This window comes from Conger conger, chromosome 1 (genome assembly GCF_963514075.1).
Source record: "Conger conger chromosome 1, fConCon1.1, whole genome shotgun sequence".
NCBI classification, from domain to species: Eukaryota; Metazoa; Chordata; class Actinopteri; order Anguilliformes; family Congridae; genus Conger; species Conger conger.
In genome coordinates, this window is record NC_083760.1 from 65404385 (window position 1) to 65423162 (window position 18778).

Here is an 18778-nt window from a genome sequence, read left to right on the forward strand (position 1 = left end):
GAAAAATGATGTTCTTCATTACCATTGCCCCCTGGATACTACTTTTGTGTGTCTGTCACTCCATCCAGATCAAAGGAATGCTACAACCTTTTACCTCTAGATGCTGCATCAAACAGTCCAAGGCGTTGCATTCCAGTCTTATACATACAGTATTAGGGGGATGACACAGCATAGGTGCAGAGGTGTGCTATTGTTCGTAATTTGTTCTTTATCGTAATCTACTTGACAAATGGATATACGGTATATACTGTCCAACAAGCGCTATAATGTTTTGGATAAATATTTTTATTTGTTATCAAACTATTCTGGAATATGGAAAGTTTCATCTTCAACATATGAAAAGCGTGGATTGGATTCAGATTGGGTGAGAGTCAGTCCATAATTTTCCACTTTTTGGCTTTGTGTCTTTAGCAGCATATGTGGGATGTTTGTATTATAGTAGGATGAAGTGCAATCCAATGAATTTGGAGGCATTTGCCTGAACTTGAGCAGATACGATGCTTCTGTGCACTTGTTGATGAAGACAAATGAGCCAGTACCTGTGAGTACCCGTGGCAGCCATACATGCCCAAACAATAATACTCCCAGCATGTTTCACAGATGAGGGGGGTGCTTTGGCCATTCCTTTTGGTCTCCACACTTACCATCACAGTACTACTAGTGAATCTAGGCTTCATCTATCCACGATACCTTTTTTTTTGGTACTTCTTAGCCATTCTGCATTTGCATTTTTACTGGTTTGCATCTTGAAGTGTTTCTGATCTGTCAGACAGGTGTTTGCAGTATTTTCTTCATTATGGTGAAAATGATTTTGTCAACAACTGCCATGGTCTTCTTTGACCTACCAGGCCCTGTGATTACTGAGCACAGCAGTGCTCTCTTTCTTAATATTGTTAATAATGATCTATGTCACTGACTGTTTTCCTTATTTCTCAGCCTCATAACGGCTTCATAATGACTTTCATTGGCACAACTCTGGCTCTTATGTTGACAAACACCAATAAAAGAACACAAAAGAACACGAAAAGACTAGATAGTAAAAGCTCTCACACAGCAGTGAGGAAGCAATGGTAAAAAAAAAAAAAAAAAACCTTTAATAAAAGCTGAAATTCTTTGATTACAAATCTAAAATTGTATATATATATATATATATATATATATATATATATATATATATATATATATGGTATACAGTGTTCACAGGTTTATGTAGGGCTAAGGGAGTAATCCACATACCCACACATTTATTCAGTATCATGGTGGTACAAATAGTTAAATCCCAGGTGAGCCATTGCAGTTGTATTCCACTGCATCAGCAAATTTCCAGCTGTACGAATGCATAAAGCAAAACAGGTTTTGACTCTCTCTTGTAAACAGCAAGATGCCCTTATGTACCGTGTACTACTGTTATCATGGATGCGATACATAGATTATAATTTTTCTCTTGTGTAGCAGTTTACTGGGACAGTTGGCACCCTCAGTAACCACCTGTGTTGCCTATGCCTAGATCTGGCCCAGCACCATATGAATAGGAATTTTGAAATGAATGAGGATTTTTTCACACAGTCAGCTTACAAAGTAGGCAGACTTGTTACTGGGGCAACAGTGCCTGAAGCACAAAGCTGCAATCTCCCAGGTTAATGCAGCAGTTAGCATCAAAAAATGAATGCAATGCAGGTAACAAGTGCAGGTAACATTTATATAATTTCTGAGAGGGTTTCACAGTGGTAATATTTATATAACCACTAACAAATAAATATTTTCATGTTTGCGAAGCCCAAGTTTAATTAATCATATAATTTGACACGATATGCATCACATTATCCAGGATTATCTAAGCGACATACGTGAAACAGGGCCCTGGTATAGCAGCCAATAATGTCAAGTGAGACGCATTCAATCAACATTTAACCTTATTTTTTTCACAGAGAGACATTCCACACTTTGTTTTCTGCAGTATCACTGTCAGTCAATAGATTTTCATTCCACTCAGTACACTCAGTGTACTCAGTTCCATATCCATTAGCTTACAGTATACCTCGATGCATATGCGTTTGGTATTCCAGCTGTCATTGATGTAATTAGGCCCTTGAGGCAAGACTAAAGTGATTTAATTCCATTTTTTCCAGGTACTCTCAGTTTTGCATCTTGCAGCTGCTGTCAATCATACGTGCTGCCTAGCAACAGTAGCTACATTGGGACATCTTCACTGGCTAAAGACAGAAATAAATGGCATTTACTATAATGACTATACATTATTTCCTAGTACAGCCGTGTATCAAATGTAAGCATATGTATCATCACAATATCAAAATACATCTGAGGTCCTAGCTGTAAGTTCATATTTAATACATTATAGAACACTTACAACCTTAAATAATTTCTTTTATTTTAGGTAATTTTATAGCATAGACCATTTTTGAAGTCTAAAGAATACATTTTAAATATTTACTTTAGGAGGTGCAGAAGCATATGACCCTGCATCATCTGGGTTACATGTCCAGTCTCTTATAGAGTACGCATGGACCACGTTGTTGAAATCTGAACTCTGATGGCCAACCATGGTGAATTTAACCCTTTTAAGGTTACAGCTTTTGTTTAAAAAAATAAATAAAAGCAAAAGCAACACAAAAAGACTTCATGGTTTTAGACCTTAATTATTTAATTTTTTGACATCTCAACACCGAGTTGTAACCACAAATAGAGCAGGCAGGAAATCACACTGCTCTCACAATCGGACCTTGGGGCATTTAAAATCAATTAGAGTGAGCTGCAGTGGTGCATTAATGGCTCCAAATTAAATTAAGGCTGACAGCCTCCGTTTTCTCCCACCAAGGTTAAAAAAGCTGCACAATAAAATGAGGGGCTCAGAAACTTTGCGGTCTGAAATAAATGAAGCAATAATATGGAACACATTGAGTGGCCATTTCACACTCCACTCCTTCTAGCAAGGCCAAGATTTAGTAGTATCTTAAGGTTCACATGGGAAAATAATCAGCTTTAATGAGATACATAAATGGCGCATTGTGCAGAATCCCAGTGATTGACGAGAGTCCCATGTAAATGGAATTAAAATCTTTTTTCTTTGACACTCTGCATTCCACTTCTTTCAGTTGTATTCCCCAAGATTCAGTATATAACTGCTTAATTTCCTCATTCATTTTGGTAGAAGAAAGTAAGGATTGGATTAATGTATTATGATGCATTAATTAATGTTAGACATATTAATAAACTTAAAGGGGTAGTCTTCGGGAAATTTGCAGTTAAATGATGAAATTGATTAATTAATCCCAGTGTGTCAGTATAAAAAAACAGTGCACACACACACACAGCTAGTAATTACTGCCCCCAGTGGACGGTTACATGATTAATGGTCAACTATAGAAATGTAGCTGCCTCTACAAGATCTAATTTTTCTGTTTTTATTTTTATTTGTTATAAACATGCTAGATGCAGGTGGAAATAACTTTTTTTGTTTTGGAGATGAAGGTGTATTTCCATCACTAAATAGCAAAGCTAACATTGCTTCCATCTGCAGCCATTCACAGAGGTACAGTAGCACAGTTAGAATGCAGCCTGTAGATATTGTCTAATAGTTTTGTATTGGATACAAACTGCTATTACTACAACTGTAAAAAAAAAAAAAAAAAAAAAAACGTTTGGAAGCCAACTCTGTTCAAATAAATCTGTTCAAGCTTACACTGGTCTTTAACCTGTAAGGTATAATATTTTTTAGCGTTGTTAATTGAGCTACTGTATAATTACTTTGAACAATTTTAGCTGAGACTGCTCAATTAATTAGTTAAATTGCATTTAGGTTTAACAGTACATTGATATTGCAAAATGAATTATGATGAATCATATGATGGAAAAGCTCCTACTAAGCTTTGTCAGTTCTCTCAGTCTTCCAACATAACCGCCACTTGCCTTGTCCTTTACTTCGAGTAATGAGTAATATATTTTCCCCCTTTCCTCCTATCACAAGTTGCAGTCCCTAAAATGAATGAATAACAAAAAAAAACAATGTGAAAAATGAACCCCACAGAATGAAGATAATATAATGAAACGCAATAAGTTAAATTCCTTTTCGGAAAAGAACAAAAATTCAGATTGAATGCTCCCTCAATCAGAGATGCTGCAGCTCGTACGCTCCTAGAAGCAGCTGCATTGTTACGACAGGCATAAAGCTTTCATGTAGACATCTGAACAATGGGACCAGGAAAGGTCAAGGGAAAAACATTGTCTGGATGCAGAAATTTGTCGGCTCCTCTAATTGATGGCCACACTTTGTCATTTTCTTTGCACAAAGCCCGCTTGCTGAACGAGGCCTCAGTTTGTTAATGCTCCGACTGTGTCGTTCGGGGCACAATCGTTCTGATTCATTTCGTCCACTCTGCCAGGCAGACTTGTGGATGTTGGCGAGGGACCTTGTTTTTATGAGTCATTACACTGTAGCTGTAATCAGGTTGGATTTATATGTACAGAGAGTCAATAACACTGTGATACCGGAATGGCAGCATGGTTCAGGGACTGATCTCATAACCAGAGGGTTGCAGGTTCGGGATTTTCATGCATGAACCCATGATTCATGCATGGGTTCTGTATGCTTATTTTTAAATATAGTGTGGTTAGTTCTGCACTGGGGGTGGCACGGATGGTGCAGTGGGTAGCACTGCCGCCTCACAGCAAGGAGGTCCTGGGTTCGAATCCCCGTGGGCCGGGGCCTCTCTCTGTGGAGTTTGCATGTTCTCCCCGTGTCTGCGTGGGTTTCCTCCGGGTACTCCGGTTTCCTCCCACAGTCCAAAGACATGCACGTTAGGCTGATTGGAGAGTCTAAATTGCCCGTAGGTATGAGTGTATGAGTGTATGAGTGTATGAGTGTGTGAGTGAATGGTGTGTGTGCCCTGCGATAGACTGGCGACCTGTCCAGGGTGTATTCCTGCCTTTCGCCCAATGTATGCTGGGATAGGCTCCAGCCCCCCTGCGACCCTGATCAGGCTAAGCGGGTTCAGATAATGGATGGATGGATGGATAGTTCTGCACTAGCATACATGGTTACTTTCATACACCTTCTTATATGAATGTTAAAGTGTGTCTGTGCTAGATGTCATTATACATAATACATAAAAGCATTTTTAAAGGCACAAACAAATTCTGGTCTACGCCAACAATATTAACTCTACTCCATAAAGCAACTTCACATCACCCATGCAGCAATGCATTATGAAATATGTTACTCCCTTGAGCTGTTAAACTAATTTCCTCTAGGAAGGACAATTAATTGAAAGTCTTCCTTCTACTCTATTTTACATTATATAAGTTTATAAATAGAAATATCTCAAGTATATTGGTGCATGAGGAACAGTGGCTAAGGATATGTTGGCATGGAAGTCGGTGGGAAAAATGTCATGAACTAGGGGATCAAAAGCGCATACTCCTAGACCAAGGTACAAGCACAACAGATAAATAACTCAGGCAAACAACTCTGCATCAGTTCACTGAAAATAGCAATCGGGTGAGCAGGCAGTCTCATCAAGAACAGTCTGTCGATAACTTCACAGAGAGGCATTCTATGGTTGGGTTGCAGTGCATAAACCCCTTATTACACCTACAAATGTACATTTGTGAGTAAAGTGATGCAAAGAACATGGGCAGTGGTCTAGCTGAGAAGTGGAAAAGAGTCACATTGTCAGATGAGTCATCTGTCACCCTGTTCTCAATAAGTGGACACGTGCATGTGTGGCACATGCCAAAATAAACCTACAGGCCGGACGCTTGTTTCTAGAGGGTTCTAACAGCTCTGTAATGGTGTGGAGAGCATTTCTCTCACAAGTCCACTCTACCCCTTAATGTGCCAATGTCCACTCTACCCCTTAATGTGCCAATGTCAACACAGATAAATGTGCATTTTTTCTGTGATCACCTTCATACTATGGTGAAGTATTGCTGTCCTAGTGGGGGGTGGTCACGTCTGTGATGTCCAATCACAGGGCTTCAGAGGGAACTGAATGGTTTGATAACGACATGCCATGGCCATCTCAGTCATAACATCTTAACCCAATTTAGATTCTTATTTAACGCCACCATCAACAAAACACCAAATGCTGTATTTCTCATGGAAGTGTTGCTTCCCTCCTGTAAAGTTCCACAAACTTGTAGAATCAAGCTAACGCAGTTAGCAAAAACGCAGTTATTTTAAGGCCAGCTATTTAGGAAAAGTTGTGGAAGGAGGAGCGTAATTTACATTTTAATTTGTGTCAGATCTGGCCTTTCTAGTGTTAATAAGTGGGTTGGCTAGAAAATAATTCTAACAAAACCATTTTTAAATCCTTTATTGTTTCTTCCTTCAATACGGTGAAGGAAATTTTGCATCACATTGAGAATAAATGGCTTTGAAATGGAAATCCTGAGCGATCCTTACAAGGAGTACTAAATCCAAGCAAACACTTTCCCTGGGTTTTACAGCCTCACTGGCCTATCCTGGCTGGCAATTAATAAGTGACTGCAACTCACTAAATTACCAGGAAACTATGCAATGCAAAACAACTAAATTGCTTTGTCACAATCTTTCAAAATTCCCACGGCAAGAAGGAGATCCTCGGGCTGATGATTATGAAGCTTAAGGGCATTTGCGAGCCACAGCCTGATTGGCGCTGAAAGAGCAGGAGCTGCTGAGGGATGTGTGTGTAAAAAGCAGATGCACCCGGCTTTGCCTCGGTGACAGGAGCCCAGAGAGAAACAAACAGAGGACGTCGTTAGAATGCTAATGATGGTCTGCTCCGAGCATCACACACTCGGGCCCTGGGAGAGGAGCTGGCCTTCCATGACTGCTCAGATGACAGGCTAAGGAGCCGAGCCCTGTTGTTTCCCCAGGAAACACACCTGAGCGGAATAATAAAGCTCTCGCGACTAATGGGAGATCAGAGAGGTCGCGGCGTGTCATCTCTTAACTGGAGTTTTCCCAGGTTTTTTAACAATGTCAACAGAGAGAAAAAATAGAAAAAATGAAAAAAACATGCCAGGTTGGTTGCGCATTAGCAAAGCCAGGGAGAGTTGATTAATACGGGGAAAGAGGAAGAGAAAATTGCACAGGGTTGAACTCAGGTCAGAAGTTTATACAATGATCCAAAATTGGTACTGTATATCTAAGAAAGGGAAAGAACAAAGTGTGGGAATACAGAATGGATACCGTGAGTGAGGGGAAAAGATTTTAGCGGTTTCTTATACCTATAAACAAACTGTTTGTAAATAAATGAATTGATAATATGTGGTATTGCATGGTAAGACAGGAAAGCAGTGAGACCCTGGGTTCCATTCCCCAGGGTTGAGTCTTGTGGTGTTGTAGATGGGGAGCTCCAAAGGGGATGACACTGAATGTAAATGCCCTTAATTACGTTACAAATGAGTACTGCGGTGAAGCCGTACACTATATGTAATTAGCCTCATTTACTAGCAGTATGTCACACCTGCCAGATTCAACCAACCTTCTACATGCCTAGTGACAACAGAACACTTAAATAAAATAACTACAAATGGACCACCCCCAATCACAAGGAAGAATATTAATTGCGTAACCTTTATATTGCAAGAAAGACTATTGTAAGCTGAATCCTCTGGGTTTCTTAGCATTTCTATGTACATTACAGCACGGTCGTGAGCCGGTGCATATGTCCTCACGAGGACAACATACAGTTGGTAAGCTTGGCAAATATATACAGCGCAGCAATGCAAATTTACATGGGCTTAGCAAAGTACTGGCAAGAATGGTGGGAGAATAAGACTATTCAATAGAATAAGAGAATATAAAAAAAAAAAAAAAGATTGATTGGTTAAGTATGGGATTCATGAAGCCTTAGTTTACCCCCTTCCATGCACGGCAGGTCTGACCGTGTGCCAGGTGACCAGTTGACTCACCTTATTGGGGTTGCTTGCGGTAATTATCCACACACACTGGGAGTTGCTCTCGTACTGAATGGGGAAGTTAGGAGATGTGAAAGTACCGGAGGGTCCCTGAAGGTTTGATCCACATGTTTTCACTGCAAGAACAAAAAAAAAAGATATAATAATATTCCAAGTTAAAGTAGCCAGTCTAGGGGAGCAACTGCTGCCAACAGAAACCACACCCTGTGTGGTTGAAATCTGAAATGGAACATTCAATGCACGTTAAATACTAATATCACCTCTGTTAGTCAGGAAAGATATCCGGCTAACCTGTCACAGAATATTACACGATTCAAAAATATGATTTTATGTTTTGCTCAGTACAAAAATTACAACCAAACCAACAATAAAAATGAATTAGTCATCATGCAGATATGAGGGACATCCATTATACATGTATTTTTTTCGAACTGTCAAATATTTAAGTATGTTTAATGTTTCCAAAATGCCACAGGGGTATTTCAAATGAGTAATTCACTTACTGTAAAATCTGAGTAATTTATTATTAAAATGGGCATATTTATAATGCTGTCCCCCCTCCTGCATCAAACCTTCTTGCCTAATTTATTTGATGCATCTTTTCATGGGTTCATAGGAAAGGAATCATGCGAGATTGCTTAGTTCATACTAAGCCAACCTCAGAGGAAACCTCCAGGCTTTCCTGCATAAGGTACCCAGGACATAAATATACCCAAAAGACCTCCACTGCACTCACAAGTCACAATATTATCTAAGGATACTTAGATCTAGACATCAGATGTTGAAAAACAGATGTTTTTGTTCAGCAATTGTCCCACAACATGAGCAATCCTGCAGTTTGTGGGCAGCTATATTTAAACAAAAAACTATTTATATTTTTAATTTTCCTCCAACATATCAACCTGAACATGGAATTTGAGGCTGGGGTCAGTGGGTGGTATATCCTACAAAAATGAATGTAGGATTGCCAACTGCAGACATATACCACATCAATAGGATAGCGTTTTGCTCTTGCTATACATTCTAAAATTCACTCTAAAATCAATGTTCCGTTGCGTAATACAATCAACCCAAACAAGAAACTGATTTGAAATGGTTACAGACAAACCACTAAAGTCAAATGGGAAGGTTATATAACAATGTGAGATGTGATTCAATGAAATCATAGTTTGTAGTGGTGTGTGACCTGCAAGACCTGGAAAAAAAAATAAGCTGCTTGAAGTGACACAATGCTACCCCATGGGAACTTGATTAATCTCCACGCGCACCCAATCACAGGCTGTCCCCCGGGTCTACCGCCCAGCAGGGGCGGTTGAGGCGCACTCTCACCTTTGCAGGCAGGTCGATGGTCGCTCCAGGCCGCGAAGACCTCAGCCACCCTCTGGCAGGTGATGGTTTTGGAGCCTTGAAGAACGTGGTCCTCGTCGCACGTGAACAGAGCAGTGGCCCCGATGCTATTGGTGCCACGAGGGAGGAAGCAGAGCGCACATCACTGAGCATCATGAGTCAAACATCCAGCGGCACTTCAGACGAAAAGCGCCCGGCTCCCCTCATTCATCAAGCACAGGCACTCTTTCTGCTTTACAATCATGGACATCATTTACCAGCACCGCTCTCACTCTTTCCACTTCTCCCTCAGGCACATGGCTTCAAACCCTTCCCTTTACGAGATGCAAGATTTTTCTTAAACTTATGAAAAGTATATTATGGTCTTGACTTATTATCATGAGACTGAGGCTGAGCGAAAGCACAGAAAAATGCTCCATTGAAATTGAGATCCTTTTTCATCATTCCCTTTGTGAGTGTAATTTCTTTTATAATTATGTATTTATTAAATATTGATAAAGCATGATTTGGTTTGGTTAAGATGTAATATTCACAAAGGAAAATGACCCAAGCCAAATATAATGGGAGCTCTAATCAAGATATTATTACTTAGCTTCTTCAAATCTTAACTTGCCTCTTTGGAGTTAACCATGTAATAATCTGGTGCCAGAAGTAGTTAGGAGTGGGTGGACTTACATTGCACTGTTAATCATGGACATGAGGGACATTTACTGTAATAAAATCTTGACTTCTCATAATTTAAATTGTCTCCTGGTTGCTTGTGGTCCATTTTAAGAACATACCACGCTCTAGAGAGGTTTACCTGAAGTTTGACCCAATGCGCTTTCCATTCTCTGGCTCCCCAGGGTCAGGACAGGAATTTGATGCTTGCTTTATGCCTCCATCATTCACTGTAAACACAGAAGAGAACATTCTTTCATTTCATCTGGTGAAATGGCTTTTCAACTTAAAATGCCAACATAAAAATAATTATTTGGTTTTTAGTGTATCTTGGTATAGCCCTCAGTATAAAAAAAAAAAAAGCATTTAACAATACTAAAAATACATGATTATTTTTCTGATTTATCTTTGGTTGTGTCATTCATTTAGTCATTTTTCTTATTACCCTTATCAGAATGTCCTATCATTCACTTTTTCTGGTGTCCATTCCTTTACAACATGCACGACCGTGAGTGAAATGTAATTTGATAAAGATCACCAGAATGCAGAACTTTAAACTGAGATGACAGAGGGATTATTCATTCTCTGCATACAAGGCAGATAATGCATGTCAGTTTTTATTTTCTTTGTGAATTAACCCATTCAAATGACTCGTATTAGCATTTCCTGCGAGGGCTGCAGTGGGAATATGCTTAGCAAAATTCTAATTAAAGTGCATAGTTTTGACCAGGAATCATTTATACATTCAAGCTAGAATGACGTTCTGCATAAATGAGGAGCTTCAGTCCTACTGGGATGAATACATGTGAAGTTATGCACGCACACAAATGCACACATATGCATGCATTCATGCACACTGATGTTGTGCTGGTGTGGGCATGGAGACAACAGCTGGGCATGTGAACACCCTGAATAGTTATCAGTGCTGCCCTTACAGTGTTTACAGGCAACCAGGGAATTTTCAAATCTAATTTATTAGGTGTTCGTTAACGCAAAGAGCCTGCTCCTCCAGCAAATCATGTGACAGCAACACAATACAAAATGCACGCAGACATGGTGAGGAGGGTAAGTTGTTGTTCAGTGAAACTTTAGAATGGGCAACACATGTGATCTAAGTGACTTCAGTATGATTGTCGATGCCAACAATGGTGGTTCCAGCATCTTAGAAATGGCTGCCCTCCAGGGATTTTCACGGACTACAGGGTTTACAGCAAATTGTACGATAAGCAAAAAGCAGTGAGCAGCAGTTCTGCGGGTGAAAGCGCCTTGATAATGAGAGAGGTCAGAGGAGAATGGGCACTTGTGCAGACTCATTTAAGCTAAAGGAAAGGCCACAAATGCTCAAATAACAGCTGTTTACAATCTGACGTGTTGTGCATTCAGAGATACCCTTCTGCACACCACCTCAAATCTTGCAGCAGATGGGCTATCACAGCAGAAGACCACGTTGTTTTCAAGAACATGGAACTGGAACAAGGTTAGAGTAGACACATGATCGTCAAAACTGGATTACTGAAGATCACAAAAATGTTGCCTGCTCTGACAAATCTCAATTTCCGAAAGGGTCAGAATTTGGCATCAACAGAAAGAATCCATGGATCCATCCTGCCCTGTGTCAATGGTTCAGGCTGCTGCTGGTGGGGAAATGGTGTGATAAACGTTTTTTTGGCACACGTTATGCCCCTTAATGCCAACTGAGTATCATTTGTATGCCACAGCACACTGTACCTAAGCATTGTAGATAATCATGTGCCTCCCTTTATGGCCAGTCTACCCTTTTTCAAATGGATACTTCCAGCAGGATAATGCACCATGCCACAAAGCATGCATCATCTCAAGCCGCAACAGCAAATGTGACAGTGACTTCAGTTTACTCCAAAGACTTCAGTTTACTCAAACCAATAGAGCAACTTTGGGAAGAGGTGGAATGGGAGGTTCACAGCATGCATGTGCTGGAACTGCACAAAGGGGTGGCCGGGGGGAAGTAGTTACCCTTGAAATCTGATTGGTGGCACTGCAAATTTCTATTACGTAACTGGCTGATAAGGATCCCACATATTGCGTCCAGCGGCAAGGGATTTGAAGTTTTGAAAATATGTTTAGAAAAATATATTGCTTGTGGTTGCATGGTGTAAGCATTCTTATCAGATACATTAAATACATTTACATTGTCATATTTGTGGAACTTCAAACAATTTGGATAAATTAATTGCGCAAACTTAACTATAGTCAGATGGTAGCTCAGTCAGCTTCATTACGTCCAGTGGCAACAGATTCAAAGGTTAGAAAGTAGGTTTTGAAAAATGCCATTTAACTTGTGATTGGAAGGTGCAAGAATTCTTATCAGCCAGTTATCTATGTGAAAGAATAGATCATATTTGCGGTATCTTGAACAATTTGGATAAATTAATTTAGCTATCTTTATTAGTCAGATGGTAGCTCAGTCAGCTAAGTTAACTTGGGCTTTGCTATCTCACTTTTCAGCTAACTTTAGCTAGAATGCAAATTGTGGTGAACTTTGAAAAGTTCTGAAACTGAGGAAAGTATTTTGAAGAAGTGACCAGAACTGCAGGTGGAAATCAGAATATTAATGTCAATGATGTGAAGCCTGCGGAGCTAGTTCGGGCAGACAACTCGAGAAGCACCGCCCCCTCACATGATGCTTAAGTCTAATGGGAGGGGCTATATCAGCACCAACCTTACCTGTTCAGGCCCTTGGGCTGCTCTGCTGCCTGCTAGCTGTTGCTACATTGCTCTAATTGCCCTACTCTGAAAATCATGCAAAAGCTGCCCTGCTGCCTGGCTCATTCTGCATGCTAAAGCCATTGCGCCACCTGGCTCTTTTCCATCGCTCTGGCATGCTGTTACTCCTATGATGCCATTGCTCATATTGCACACTATTGCTGCACTTGCTAGCTGCATTTGCTGGAGTTATCCTGCTTATCCTGCTTATTCCTTCAGTAATGTTTACGCTCCCACAACCCAAGCATCCACCTGTGAGCTTTGCTCTATCTCAAGATCCCCATGAGGGGTGGTTTGTACTCACTCCCTGTTGTTTTGGCTGGCTTACAACAGGGAGTGACGAGAGGCAGAGACTTGACACCAAAGTTTGTATTTACTTTAAACCTCAATAAATATTGCTCAATTCATCATGAGTTGTCTGACTGAACTAAAAACCCATCCACACTGTTTCCACAGACCGCTGGCTAGCATGCTCTCATTCATTTGTATTAAGCATTAAGCTAAATTATTGTATCCAATTTGTTGGAGGTTATTCCAGTTCTCGAGGTACATTATAACAATGTAAGTGTTTTGTTTATAAAAGGAATGCATCGGATATGCAGACTTAGTGAGCACTTTATTAGGTTCACTAGCTTCTTAATGCAAATATTTAATCAGCCAATCAACCAGCACAATTAAATGCATAAAAGCATGCAGATGTGGTCAAGAGGTTGAGCTGTTTTACAGGCCAAATGTCAGAATGGGGAGTAAATGCGATCTAAGTGACTTTGACCCTGGACTGATTGCCAAACAGGGTGGTTTCAGTATCTGATCTCCTGGGATTTTCATGCACAACAGTCTCTAAAGTTTGTAGAGAATGGTGCGATAAACAAAAAATATCCAGAAATGCATTGTTAATGACCTGTTGAAGCTGACAGGAAGGTGACAGTAACACAAATAACCACGCATTACAACAGTGGTATGCAGAAGAGCATCTCTGAACACACAACACGTCAAACATCTAAGTGGATAGGTTACAGAAGCAGAAGACTTAATAAGCCTAAAAAATTATTCTAATAAATGCCTAATAAAGTGCTCACTGAGTGTATATTATATCTTGTCTTGTGAATTATTTTTATGTTAATGTTGTGTGGACCCCCTAAAGTAGCCTTGGCCACCCCATGGACACCCTATTTTTAGTGGAAACGCCACTGGTCAGCATACGTAAAATCCCCAATGAATGTTTCCAGCACATTGTTGAATCCATGACATGAAGAATTTATCCTGTTCTTGAGGCAAAAGATGGTCCAACTTGGTACTAGAACAGATAGGACTATCTAATAACGTGACCACTGTGTGTATAATTTTATGTAGAAACACTGTGTTCTTGTGGTTTGGTCAGGTTGTAAACACATCTTTAAGATGTGTCCCTGCAGAAAAAAAGGTTGTTCAGCTGTTTACAATGTAGCTGGAATGTTCTGGCTTGGGGGTGGTAAAGAAAGATGTTCTACTGTAACTGCAGCCTTGGCATTCACCATAATCTTACTGCAATGAAAGTTTCAATACATTTTTGCTAGGTGGGCTCACCTCAAAGAGTGAATAGCATAACTTCAAGTCGCATGTGAATTCACAACACTGCACTGCAAATATTGACATGCTCTTGATCCTTTTGTCCAAAAGGCTTGACGGTTTCAGGGGTACGTTTATGCTACCAGAGCCAACACAAACATATTGCAATGCAATGACTGACAAAAACTTCTTCTCTGATCCTCACATGTGCAATGCCAGGGCTTTCCTTTGCATGACACATTCTCCATTCCTGCTTTTTTATTTAGATTTTTTTGAAACCTTCTCATCAAATGTTAATAAGCAAAACTAGATAACATATCTGCAAAATTGAGAGAGCAAATAAACATCCACCCTGCAGCAGCAGCATCGAGCACCATGACAGATCACAGAGGAATTTGTTTTTCCAAGAATTCATGAATATTTTTATTCCAACAGCTACATCACAGATGGTGCCCATTACTTTTTAATGGATTGGGAAAGCACTATCGCCATCACGATGTATGACAGACAGATGCGTGCACACATGCACGTGCAGGCATGCAAACACAAACACGACCAGACACACAGATGGACATGCACATATTCTGTGCACATGCACACGTCTACACACACAGGGACATGCATAGATGCTGTGCATGAGCGTGCAGGCACACACACACACAGAATATGTCCTTCATTATTTTTTTGATTTTTTAGCCAGGGCAGCAGGTCACAATACAGCCCACTGCATTATTCATGAAACAAAGCAGCTGATGTCATGAAGTGCAAGGCGGTAAAGATTATATACAACTGTTATAAACTATTTAGGGCACAGCCTTAGAACACTGAGCAAAAGCAAACTACCAGGCCGTTTGCCCCATGGGAGCTGAGCTACTGACTCTGCTACTGCAGTAAGGACAGAGTAGGTCTGTTTTCACACCTCCACAATGTGTGACTGCCTACATAACACTTGCAGGTCATTCATGGCAGACTGCCCCAAGTGGTTGGACAAGGGCACAGTTTTGCCTGGCTGACTGTATCAGAGCCAGTGTGGCATAATAAGCCAGTCTGGTTTTTGCTCTACAGTGGAAAAGAGGTATGAGAAGCCATCTGGTCCTGGCTTTGCAGGAGGAATGTCATGGAATATGCCAGGCTGGGTCCAGCCCTAAAGTGGGAAAGGGGTGGAATATACAAAGCTTGTCCAGCCCTACATAAGAATGAGAGAAGATGTAGCAGGAGAGGGATGGGGGAGAGGTTCATGACAAGACTGGGCATGTTCTACTCTGCATCAGTATGTTAACAGTCTGGTCTTGGGATACCACCTAGCTGAGAGTTCTACTGCAACGGAACTCTCAGTATTTTAATATGAGTCTGTATATGACATGAGATATGTCATATACAGACTCAAAAAAGGTATTTGGTCATTGAGGACGTGTTTGTGGTTATTCATACAAATAAAAACAAAAGCATTTGTTAAAAGGAAAGACAAATGGAATGCCCTCCTTGTGTATCTTTCTTGCTTTTCTCAGACCGGGAGCAAGCAGACAGAGTAACAGACAGAGATGGAACCACAGCTGAGAAGGTGCCATGGCAAAAGAGTGAGACCCGTTCATGAAACAGGATCGTATGGCTGGAGAGTGAACCCCGTTCATGAAACAGGATCGTATGCCTGGAGAGTGAGACCCATTCATGAAACAGGATCGTATGGCCGGAGAGTGAGACCCGTTCATGAAACGGGATCGTATGGCTGGAGAGTGAACCCCGTTCATGAAACAGGATCGTATGCCTGGAGAGTGAGACCCATTCATGAAACAGGATCGTATGGCTGGAGAGTGAACCCCGTTCATGAAACAGGATCGTATGGCTGGAGAGTGAGACCCATTCATGAAACAGGATCGTATGGCCGGAGAGTGAGACCCGTTCATGAAACGGGATCGTATGGCTGGAGAGTGAACCCCGTTCATGAAACAGGATCGTATGGCTATCTATCATCATTTTTTAAAAGGTTTTCAAACATGTGAAAATGTTGGGGGTGTGCTTCTAGTATTCTACAAAAAACCTCCTCACTTCTTATGTTGCTGTAATATCTATCTCCATATCAAATCTGCAGCTGTCATAACTAAGCATAATTAGTCATTCAATCACTTGCTTTTGGCCTCACTAAACAACCAATTTCCTTTAATCAATGTAGTTGAATACCTGCCTGTACTGCTAATTTGTTTAAGCCTCAAGAGAAGAAAAATGATTTACAAATTCACCCTTTCAAATGGAACATATTTCCAGCAACTCATGTAAGGTTTTACTGCAGATACTCATTCAGAAATGTCACATATAAACAAAATTCAATTAACAGCTCCATGAAGCCTAATTAACTAAGACTTACTTACACAGGAAGGGATTCAATTCAATCTATTCTTGCCTCTATACAAAGGTATATACAGTTTATATATATATATATATATATATGTATATATATATATATATATGAAGCTTAAGATTTTTTTAAGCATAACTGCAGAATACAGAGAGAGAGAGTTTGTTGCTGGGATGCTTAGTATTGGCTTGAGAATGCCAGACAAATGTTTTATTAATCAGATGTAATGATAATGGTGTGTATATTTAAACACATCAAAAGCTACATCATCTACTCATCTGTACCTGACCCACAGCTGTTTTTGCCAGGCCACCTCATTTCAGTCATTCATAATAAACACCCCACAGACTGATAAACATTCTGCTACATCTGACAAAATCAGAGAACATAAATAAAAAAGCACAATAGAATTCTGTTCACAGTAACCAAGACTCCTACATTAATGAATGTGCTTTTGTCAACACATTATTTGTGGTGACAGAGGGACGAACTGAAAAAATAATAAAAACCAGAGCCAAAATTCTGCTGTCACATCTGCCGATTGTAACGTACAAGGATCTTATCAATAAACACGAAGCCCCAGTCTCCACCAGCAGGAGCACAATAATTATGAGGGTGTTAGGAGAGGGATTGTTGATGCTCCACCTCGTTGATGAGCAAACAGGTTTTTGCTATTCTCTAGACCACCATTGTGCAACAGAAGAGGTAGGCAATGAGACATCTGTTCACTAAACAACATTTTACACCCTTACTTACAAACATATTGCTCACTCCTGTGGAGTGATGTCCCTGAGTGTAGTCACCATTGTTCGAATGCCCAGGCAATGGCACGTTAATTTGTCATTTGAATAATCCTATTTGTGGGTGGTAGTTTTGTGGTAGCTCCAAAAATTATCAAACTGTTTTATTTAGATCCAGTGTTTACAAACGTGTTACTACGAGCATGTGATTCATTTCTGACTGCGAAAACTAATGGACCCCAGCTGTCGGGGCTGCTGTCACAGGGCTTGGAGAGACACAAATGGTCCCTACCTTTCTTTGTTTGTGTCTGAACCAGCTCTCACAAGGACAGCATTATGGAATAAGGATGACTCAATACTAAGCCCCTCCATTAATTCATACTATCCATCCATCCATGATCTTAACCCGCTTATCCTGAATAGGGTCGCAGGGGGGCTGGAGCCTATCCCAGCATACATTGGGCGAAAGGCAGGAATACACCCTGGACAGGTCGCCAGTCCATCGCAGGGCACACACACCATTAACTCACACACTCATACCCACGGGCAATTTAGACTCTCCAATCAGCCTAACCTGCATGTTTCTGGACTGTGGGAGGAAACCGGAGTACCCGGAGGAAACCCAAGCAGACACGGGGAGAACATGCAAACTCCGCACAGAGAGGCCCTGTCCGACGGGGGATTCAAACCCAGGACCTCCTTGCTGTGAGGCGGCAGTGCTACCCACTGCACCATCCATGCTGCCTTAATTCATACTATTAAGTCAAAAAAGGTTTGGTGCTCAATAAAGAGTATTAAAATATTTGTTCATTGTGCTTCTACTTCCAGGTTTATTAAACATCATCATTGACCTTCGACTTTTTTGAAAAGCTGACCCTTCTTAGGCTCTGCCTCATTAATAGATTGTATCTCATTAGCCTTGTTTCAGTTTTATGGAGGATAAGATAAAATACACCAATTCTCAACACATTAAGAAGAGTTGCTCTGTGACAAACGCAACATAAATGTCAACTAAGCAAGCAGGCAGGAAACAGATGGCCCTTAAGCCTTTTGGGCGACTGATTTGCCTTGCCCTGAACTATGTCTCTGTCGGAGGTGTTTGCCAACTGCCTGACAGTGGAAAAATGATCTGGTGTGGCAGTACAGCTGCAGGGCACAGCAAAGACAATGAGATCACAACATCTCTCAGAAAGCCTGACGCAAACCTAGCAGGAGACCAACGCAAAATTGTCACTTTTTCCCCGAGCATTTTACTGTGAGTGAATGGCATCTGACACACTTTAACAAGCCAAAGTGATCTCCTCCTGTAGAGTCAATCAAGCATGCCCAGAAACTATGCTGGATGCTGGTAAATGCATCAGCATTAGAAGTACTCCACTCACCCATTCATTTAGATTCAAATTTCTTTTTTTTGGCAGAAGGCAGCCCTGCCTGTGAAGACTACAAAGACAATTTCTGGCCTACTATA

The 18778-nt window shown here is 40.7% G+C and overlaps 1 protein-coding gene across 1 annotated transcript in view; it reads right to left on the reverse strand.

Moving 5' to 3' along the window:
* Positions 1–18778, reverse strand: part of LOC133110161 (CUB and sushi domain-containing protein 3-like) — a 317158-nt gene that overhangs the window by 158402 nt on the left and 139978 nt on the right. The window contains 3 exon segments of the mRNA XM_061220063.1: positions 7915–8036; positions 9250–9374; positions 10070–10157. Coding sequence (XP_061076047.1) covers positions 7915–8036; positions 9250–9374; positions 10070–10157 — 335 coding nt within the window.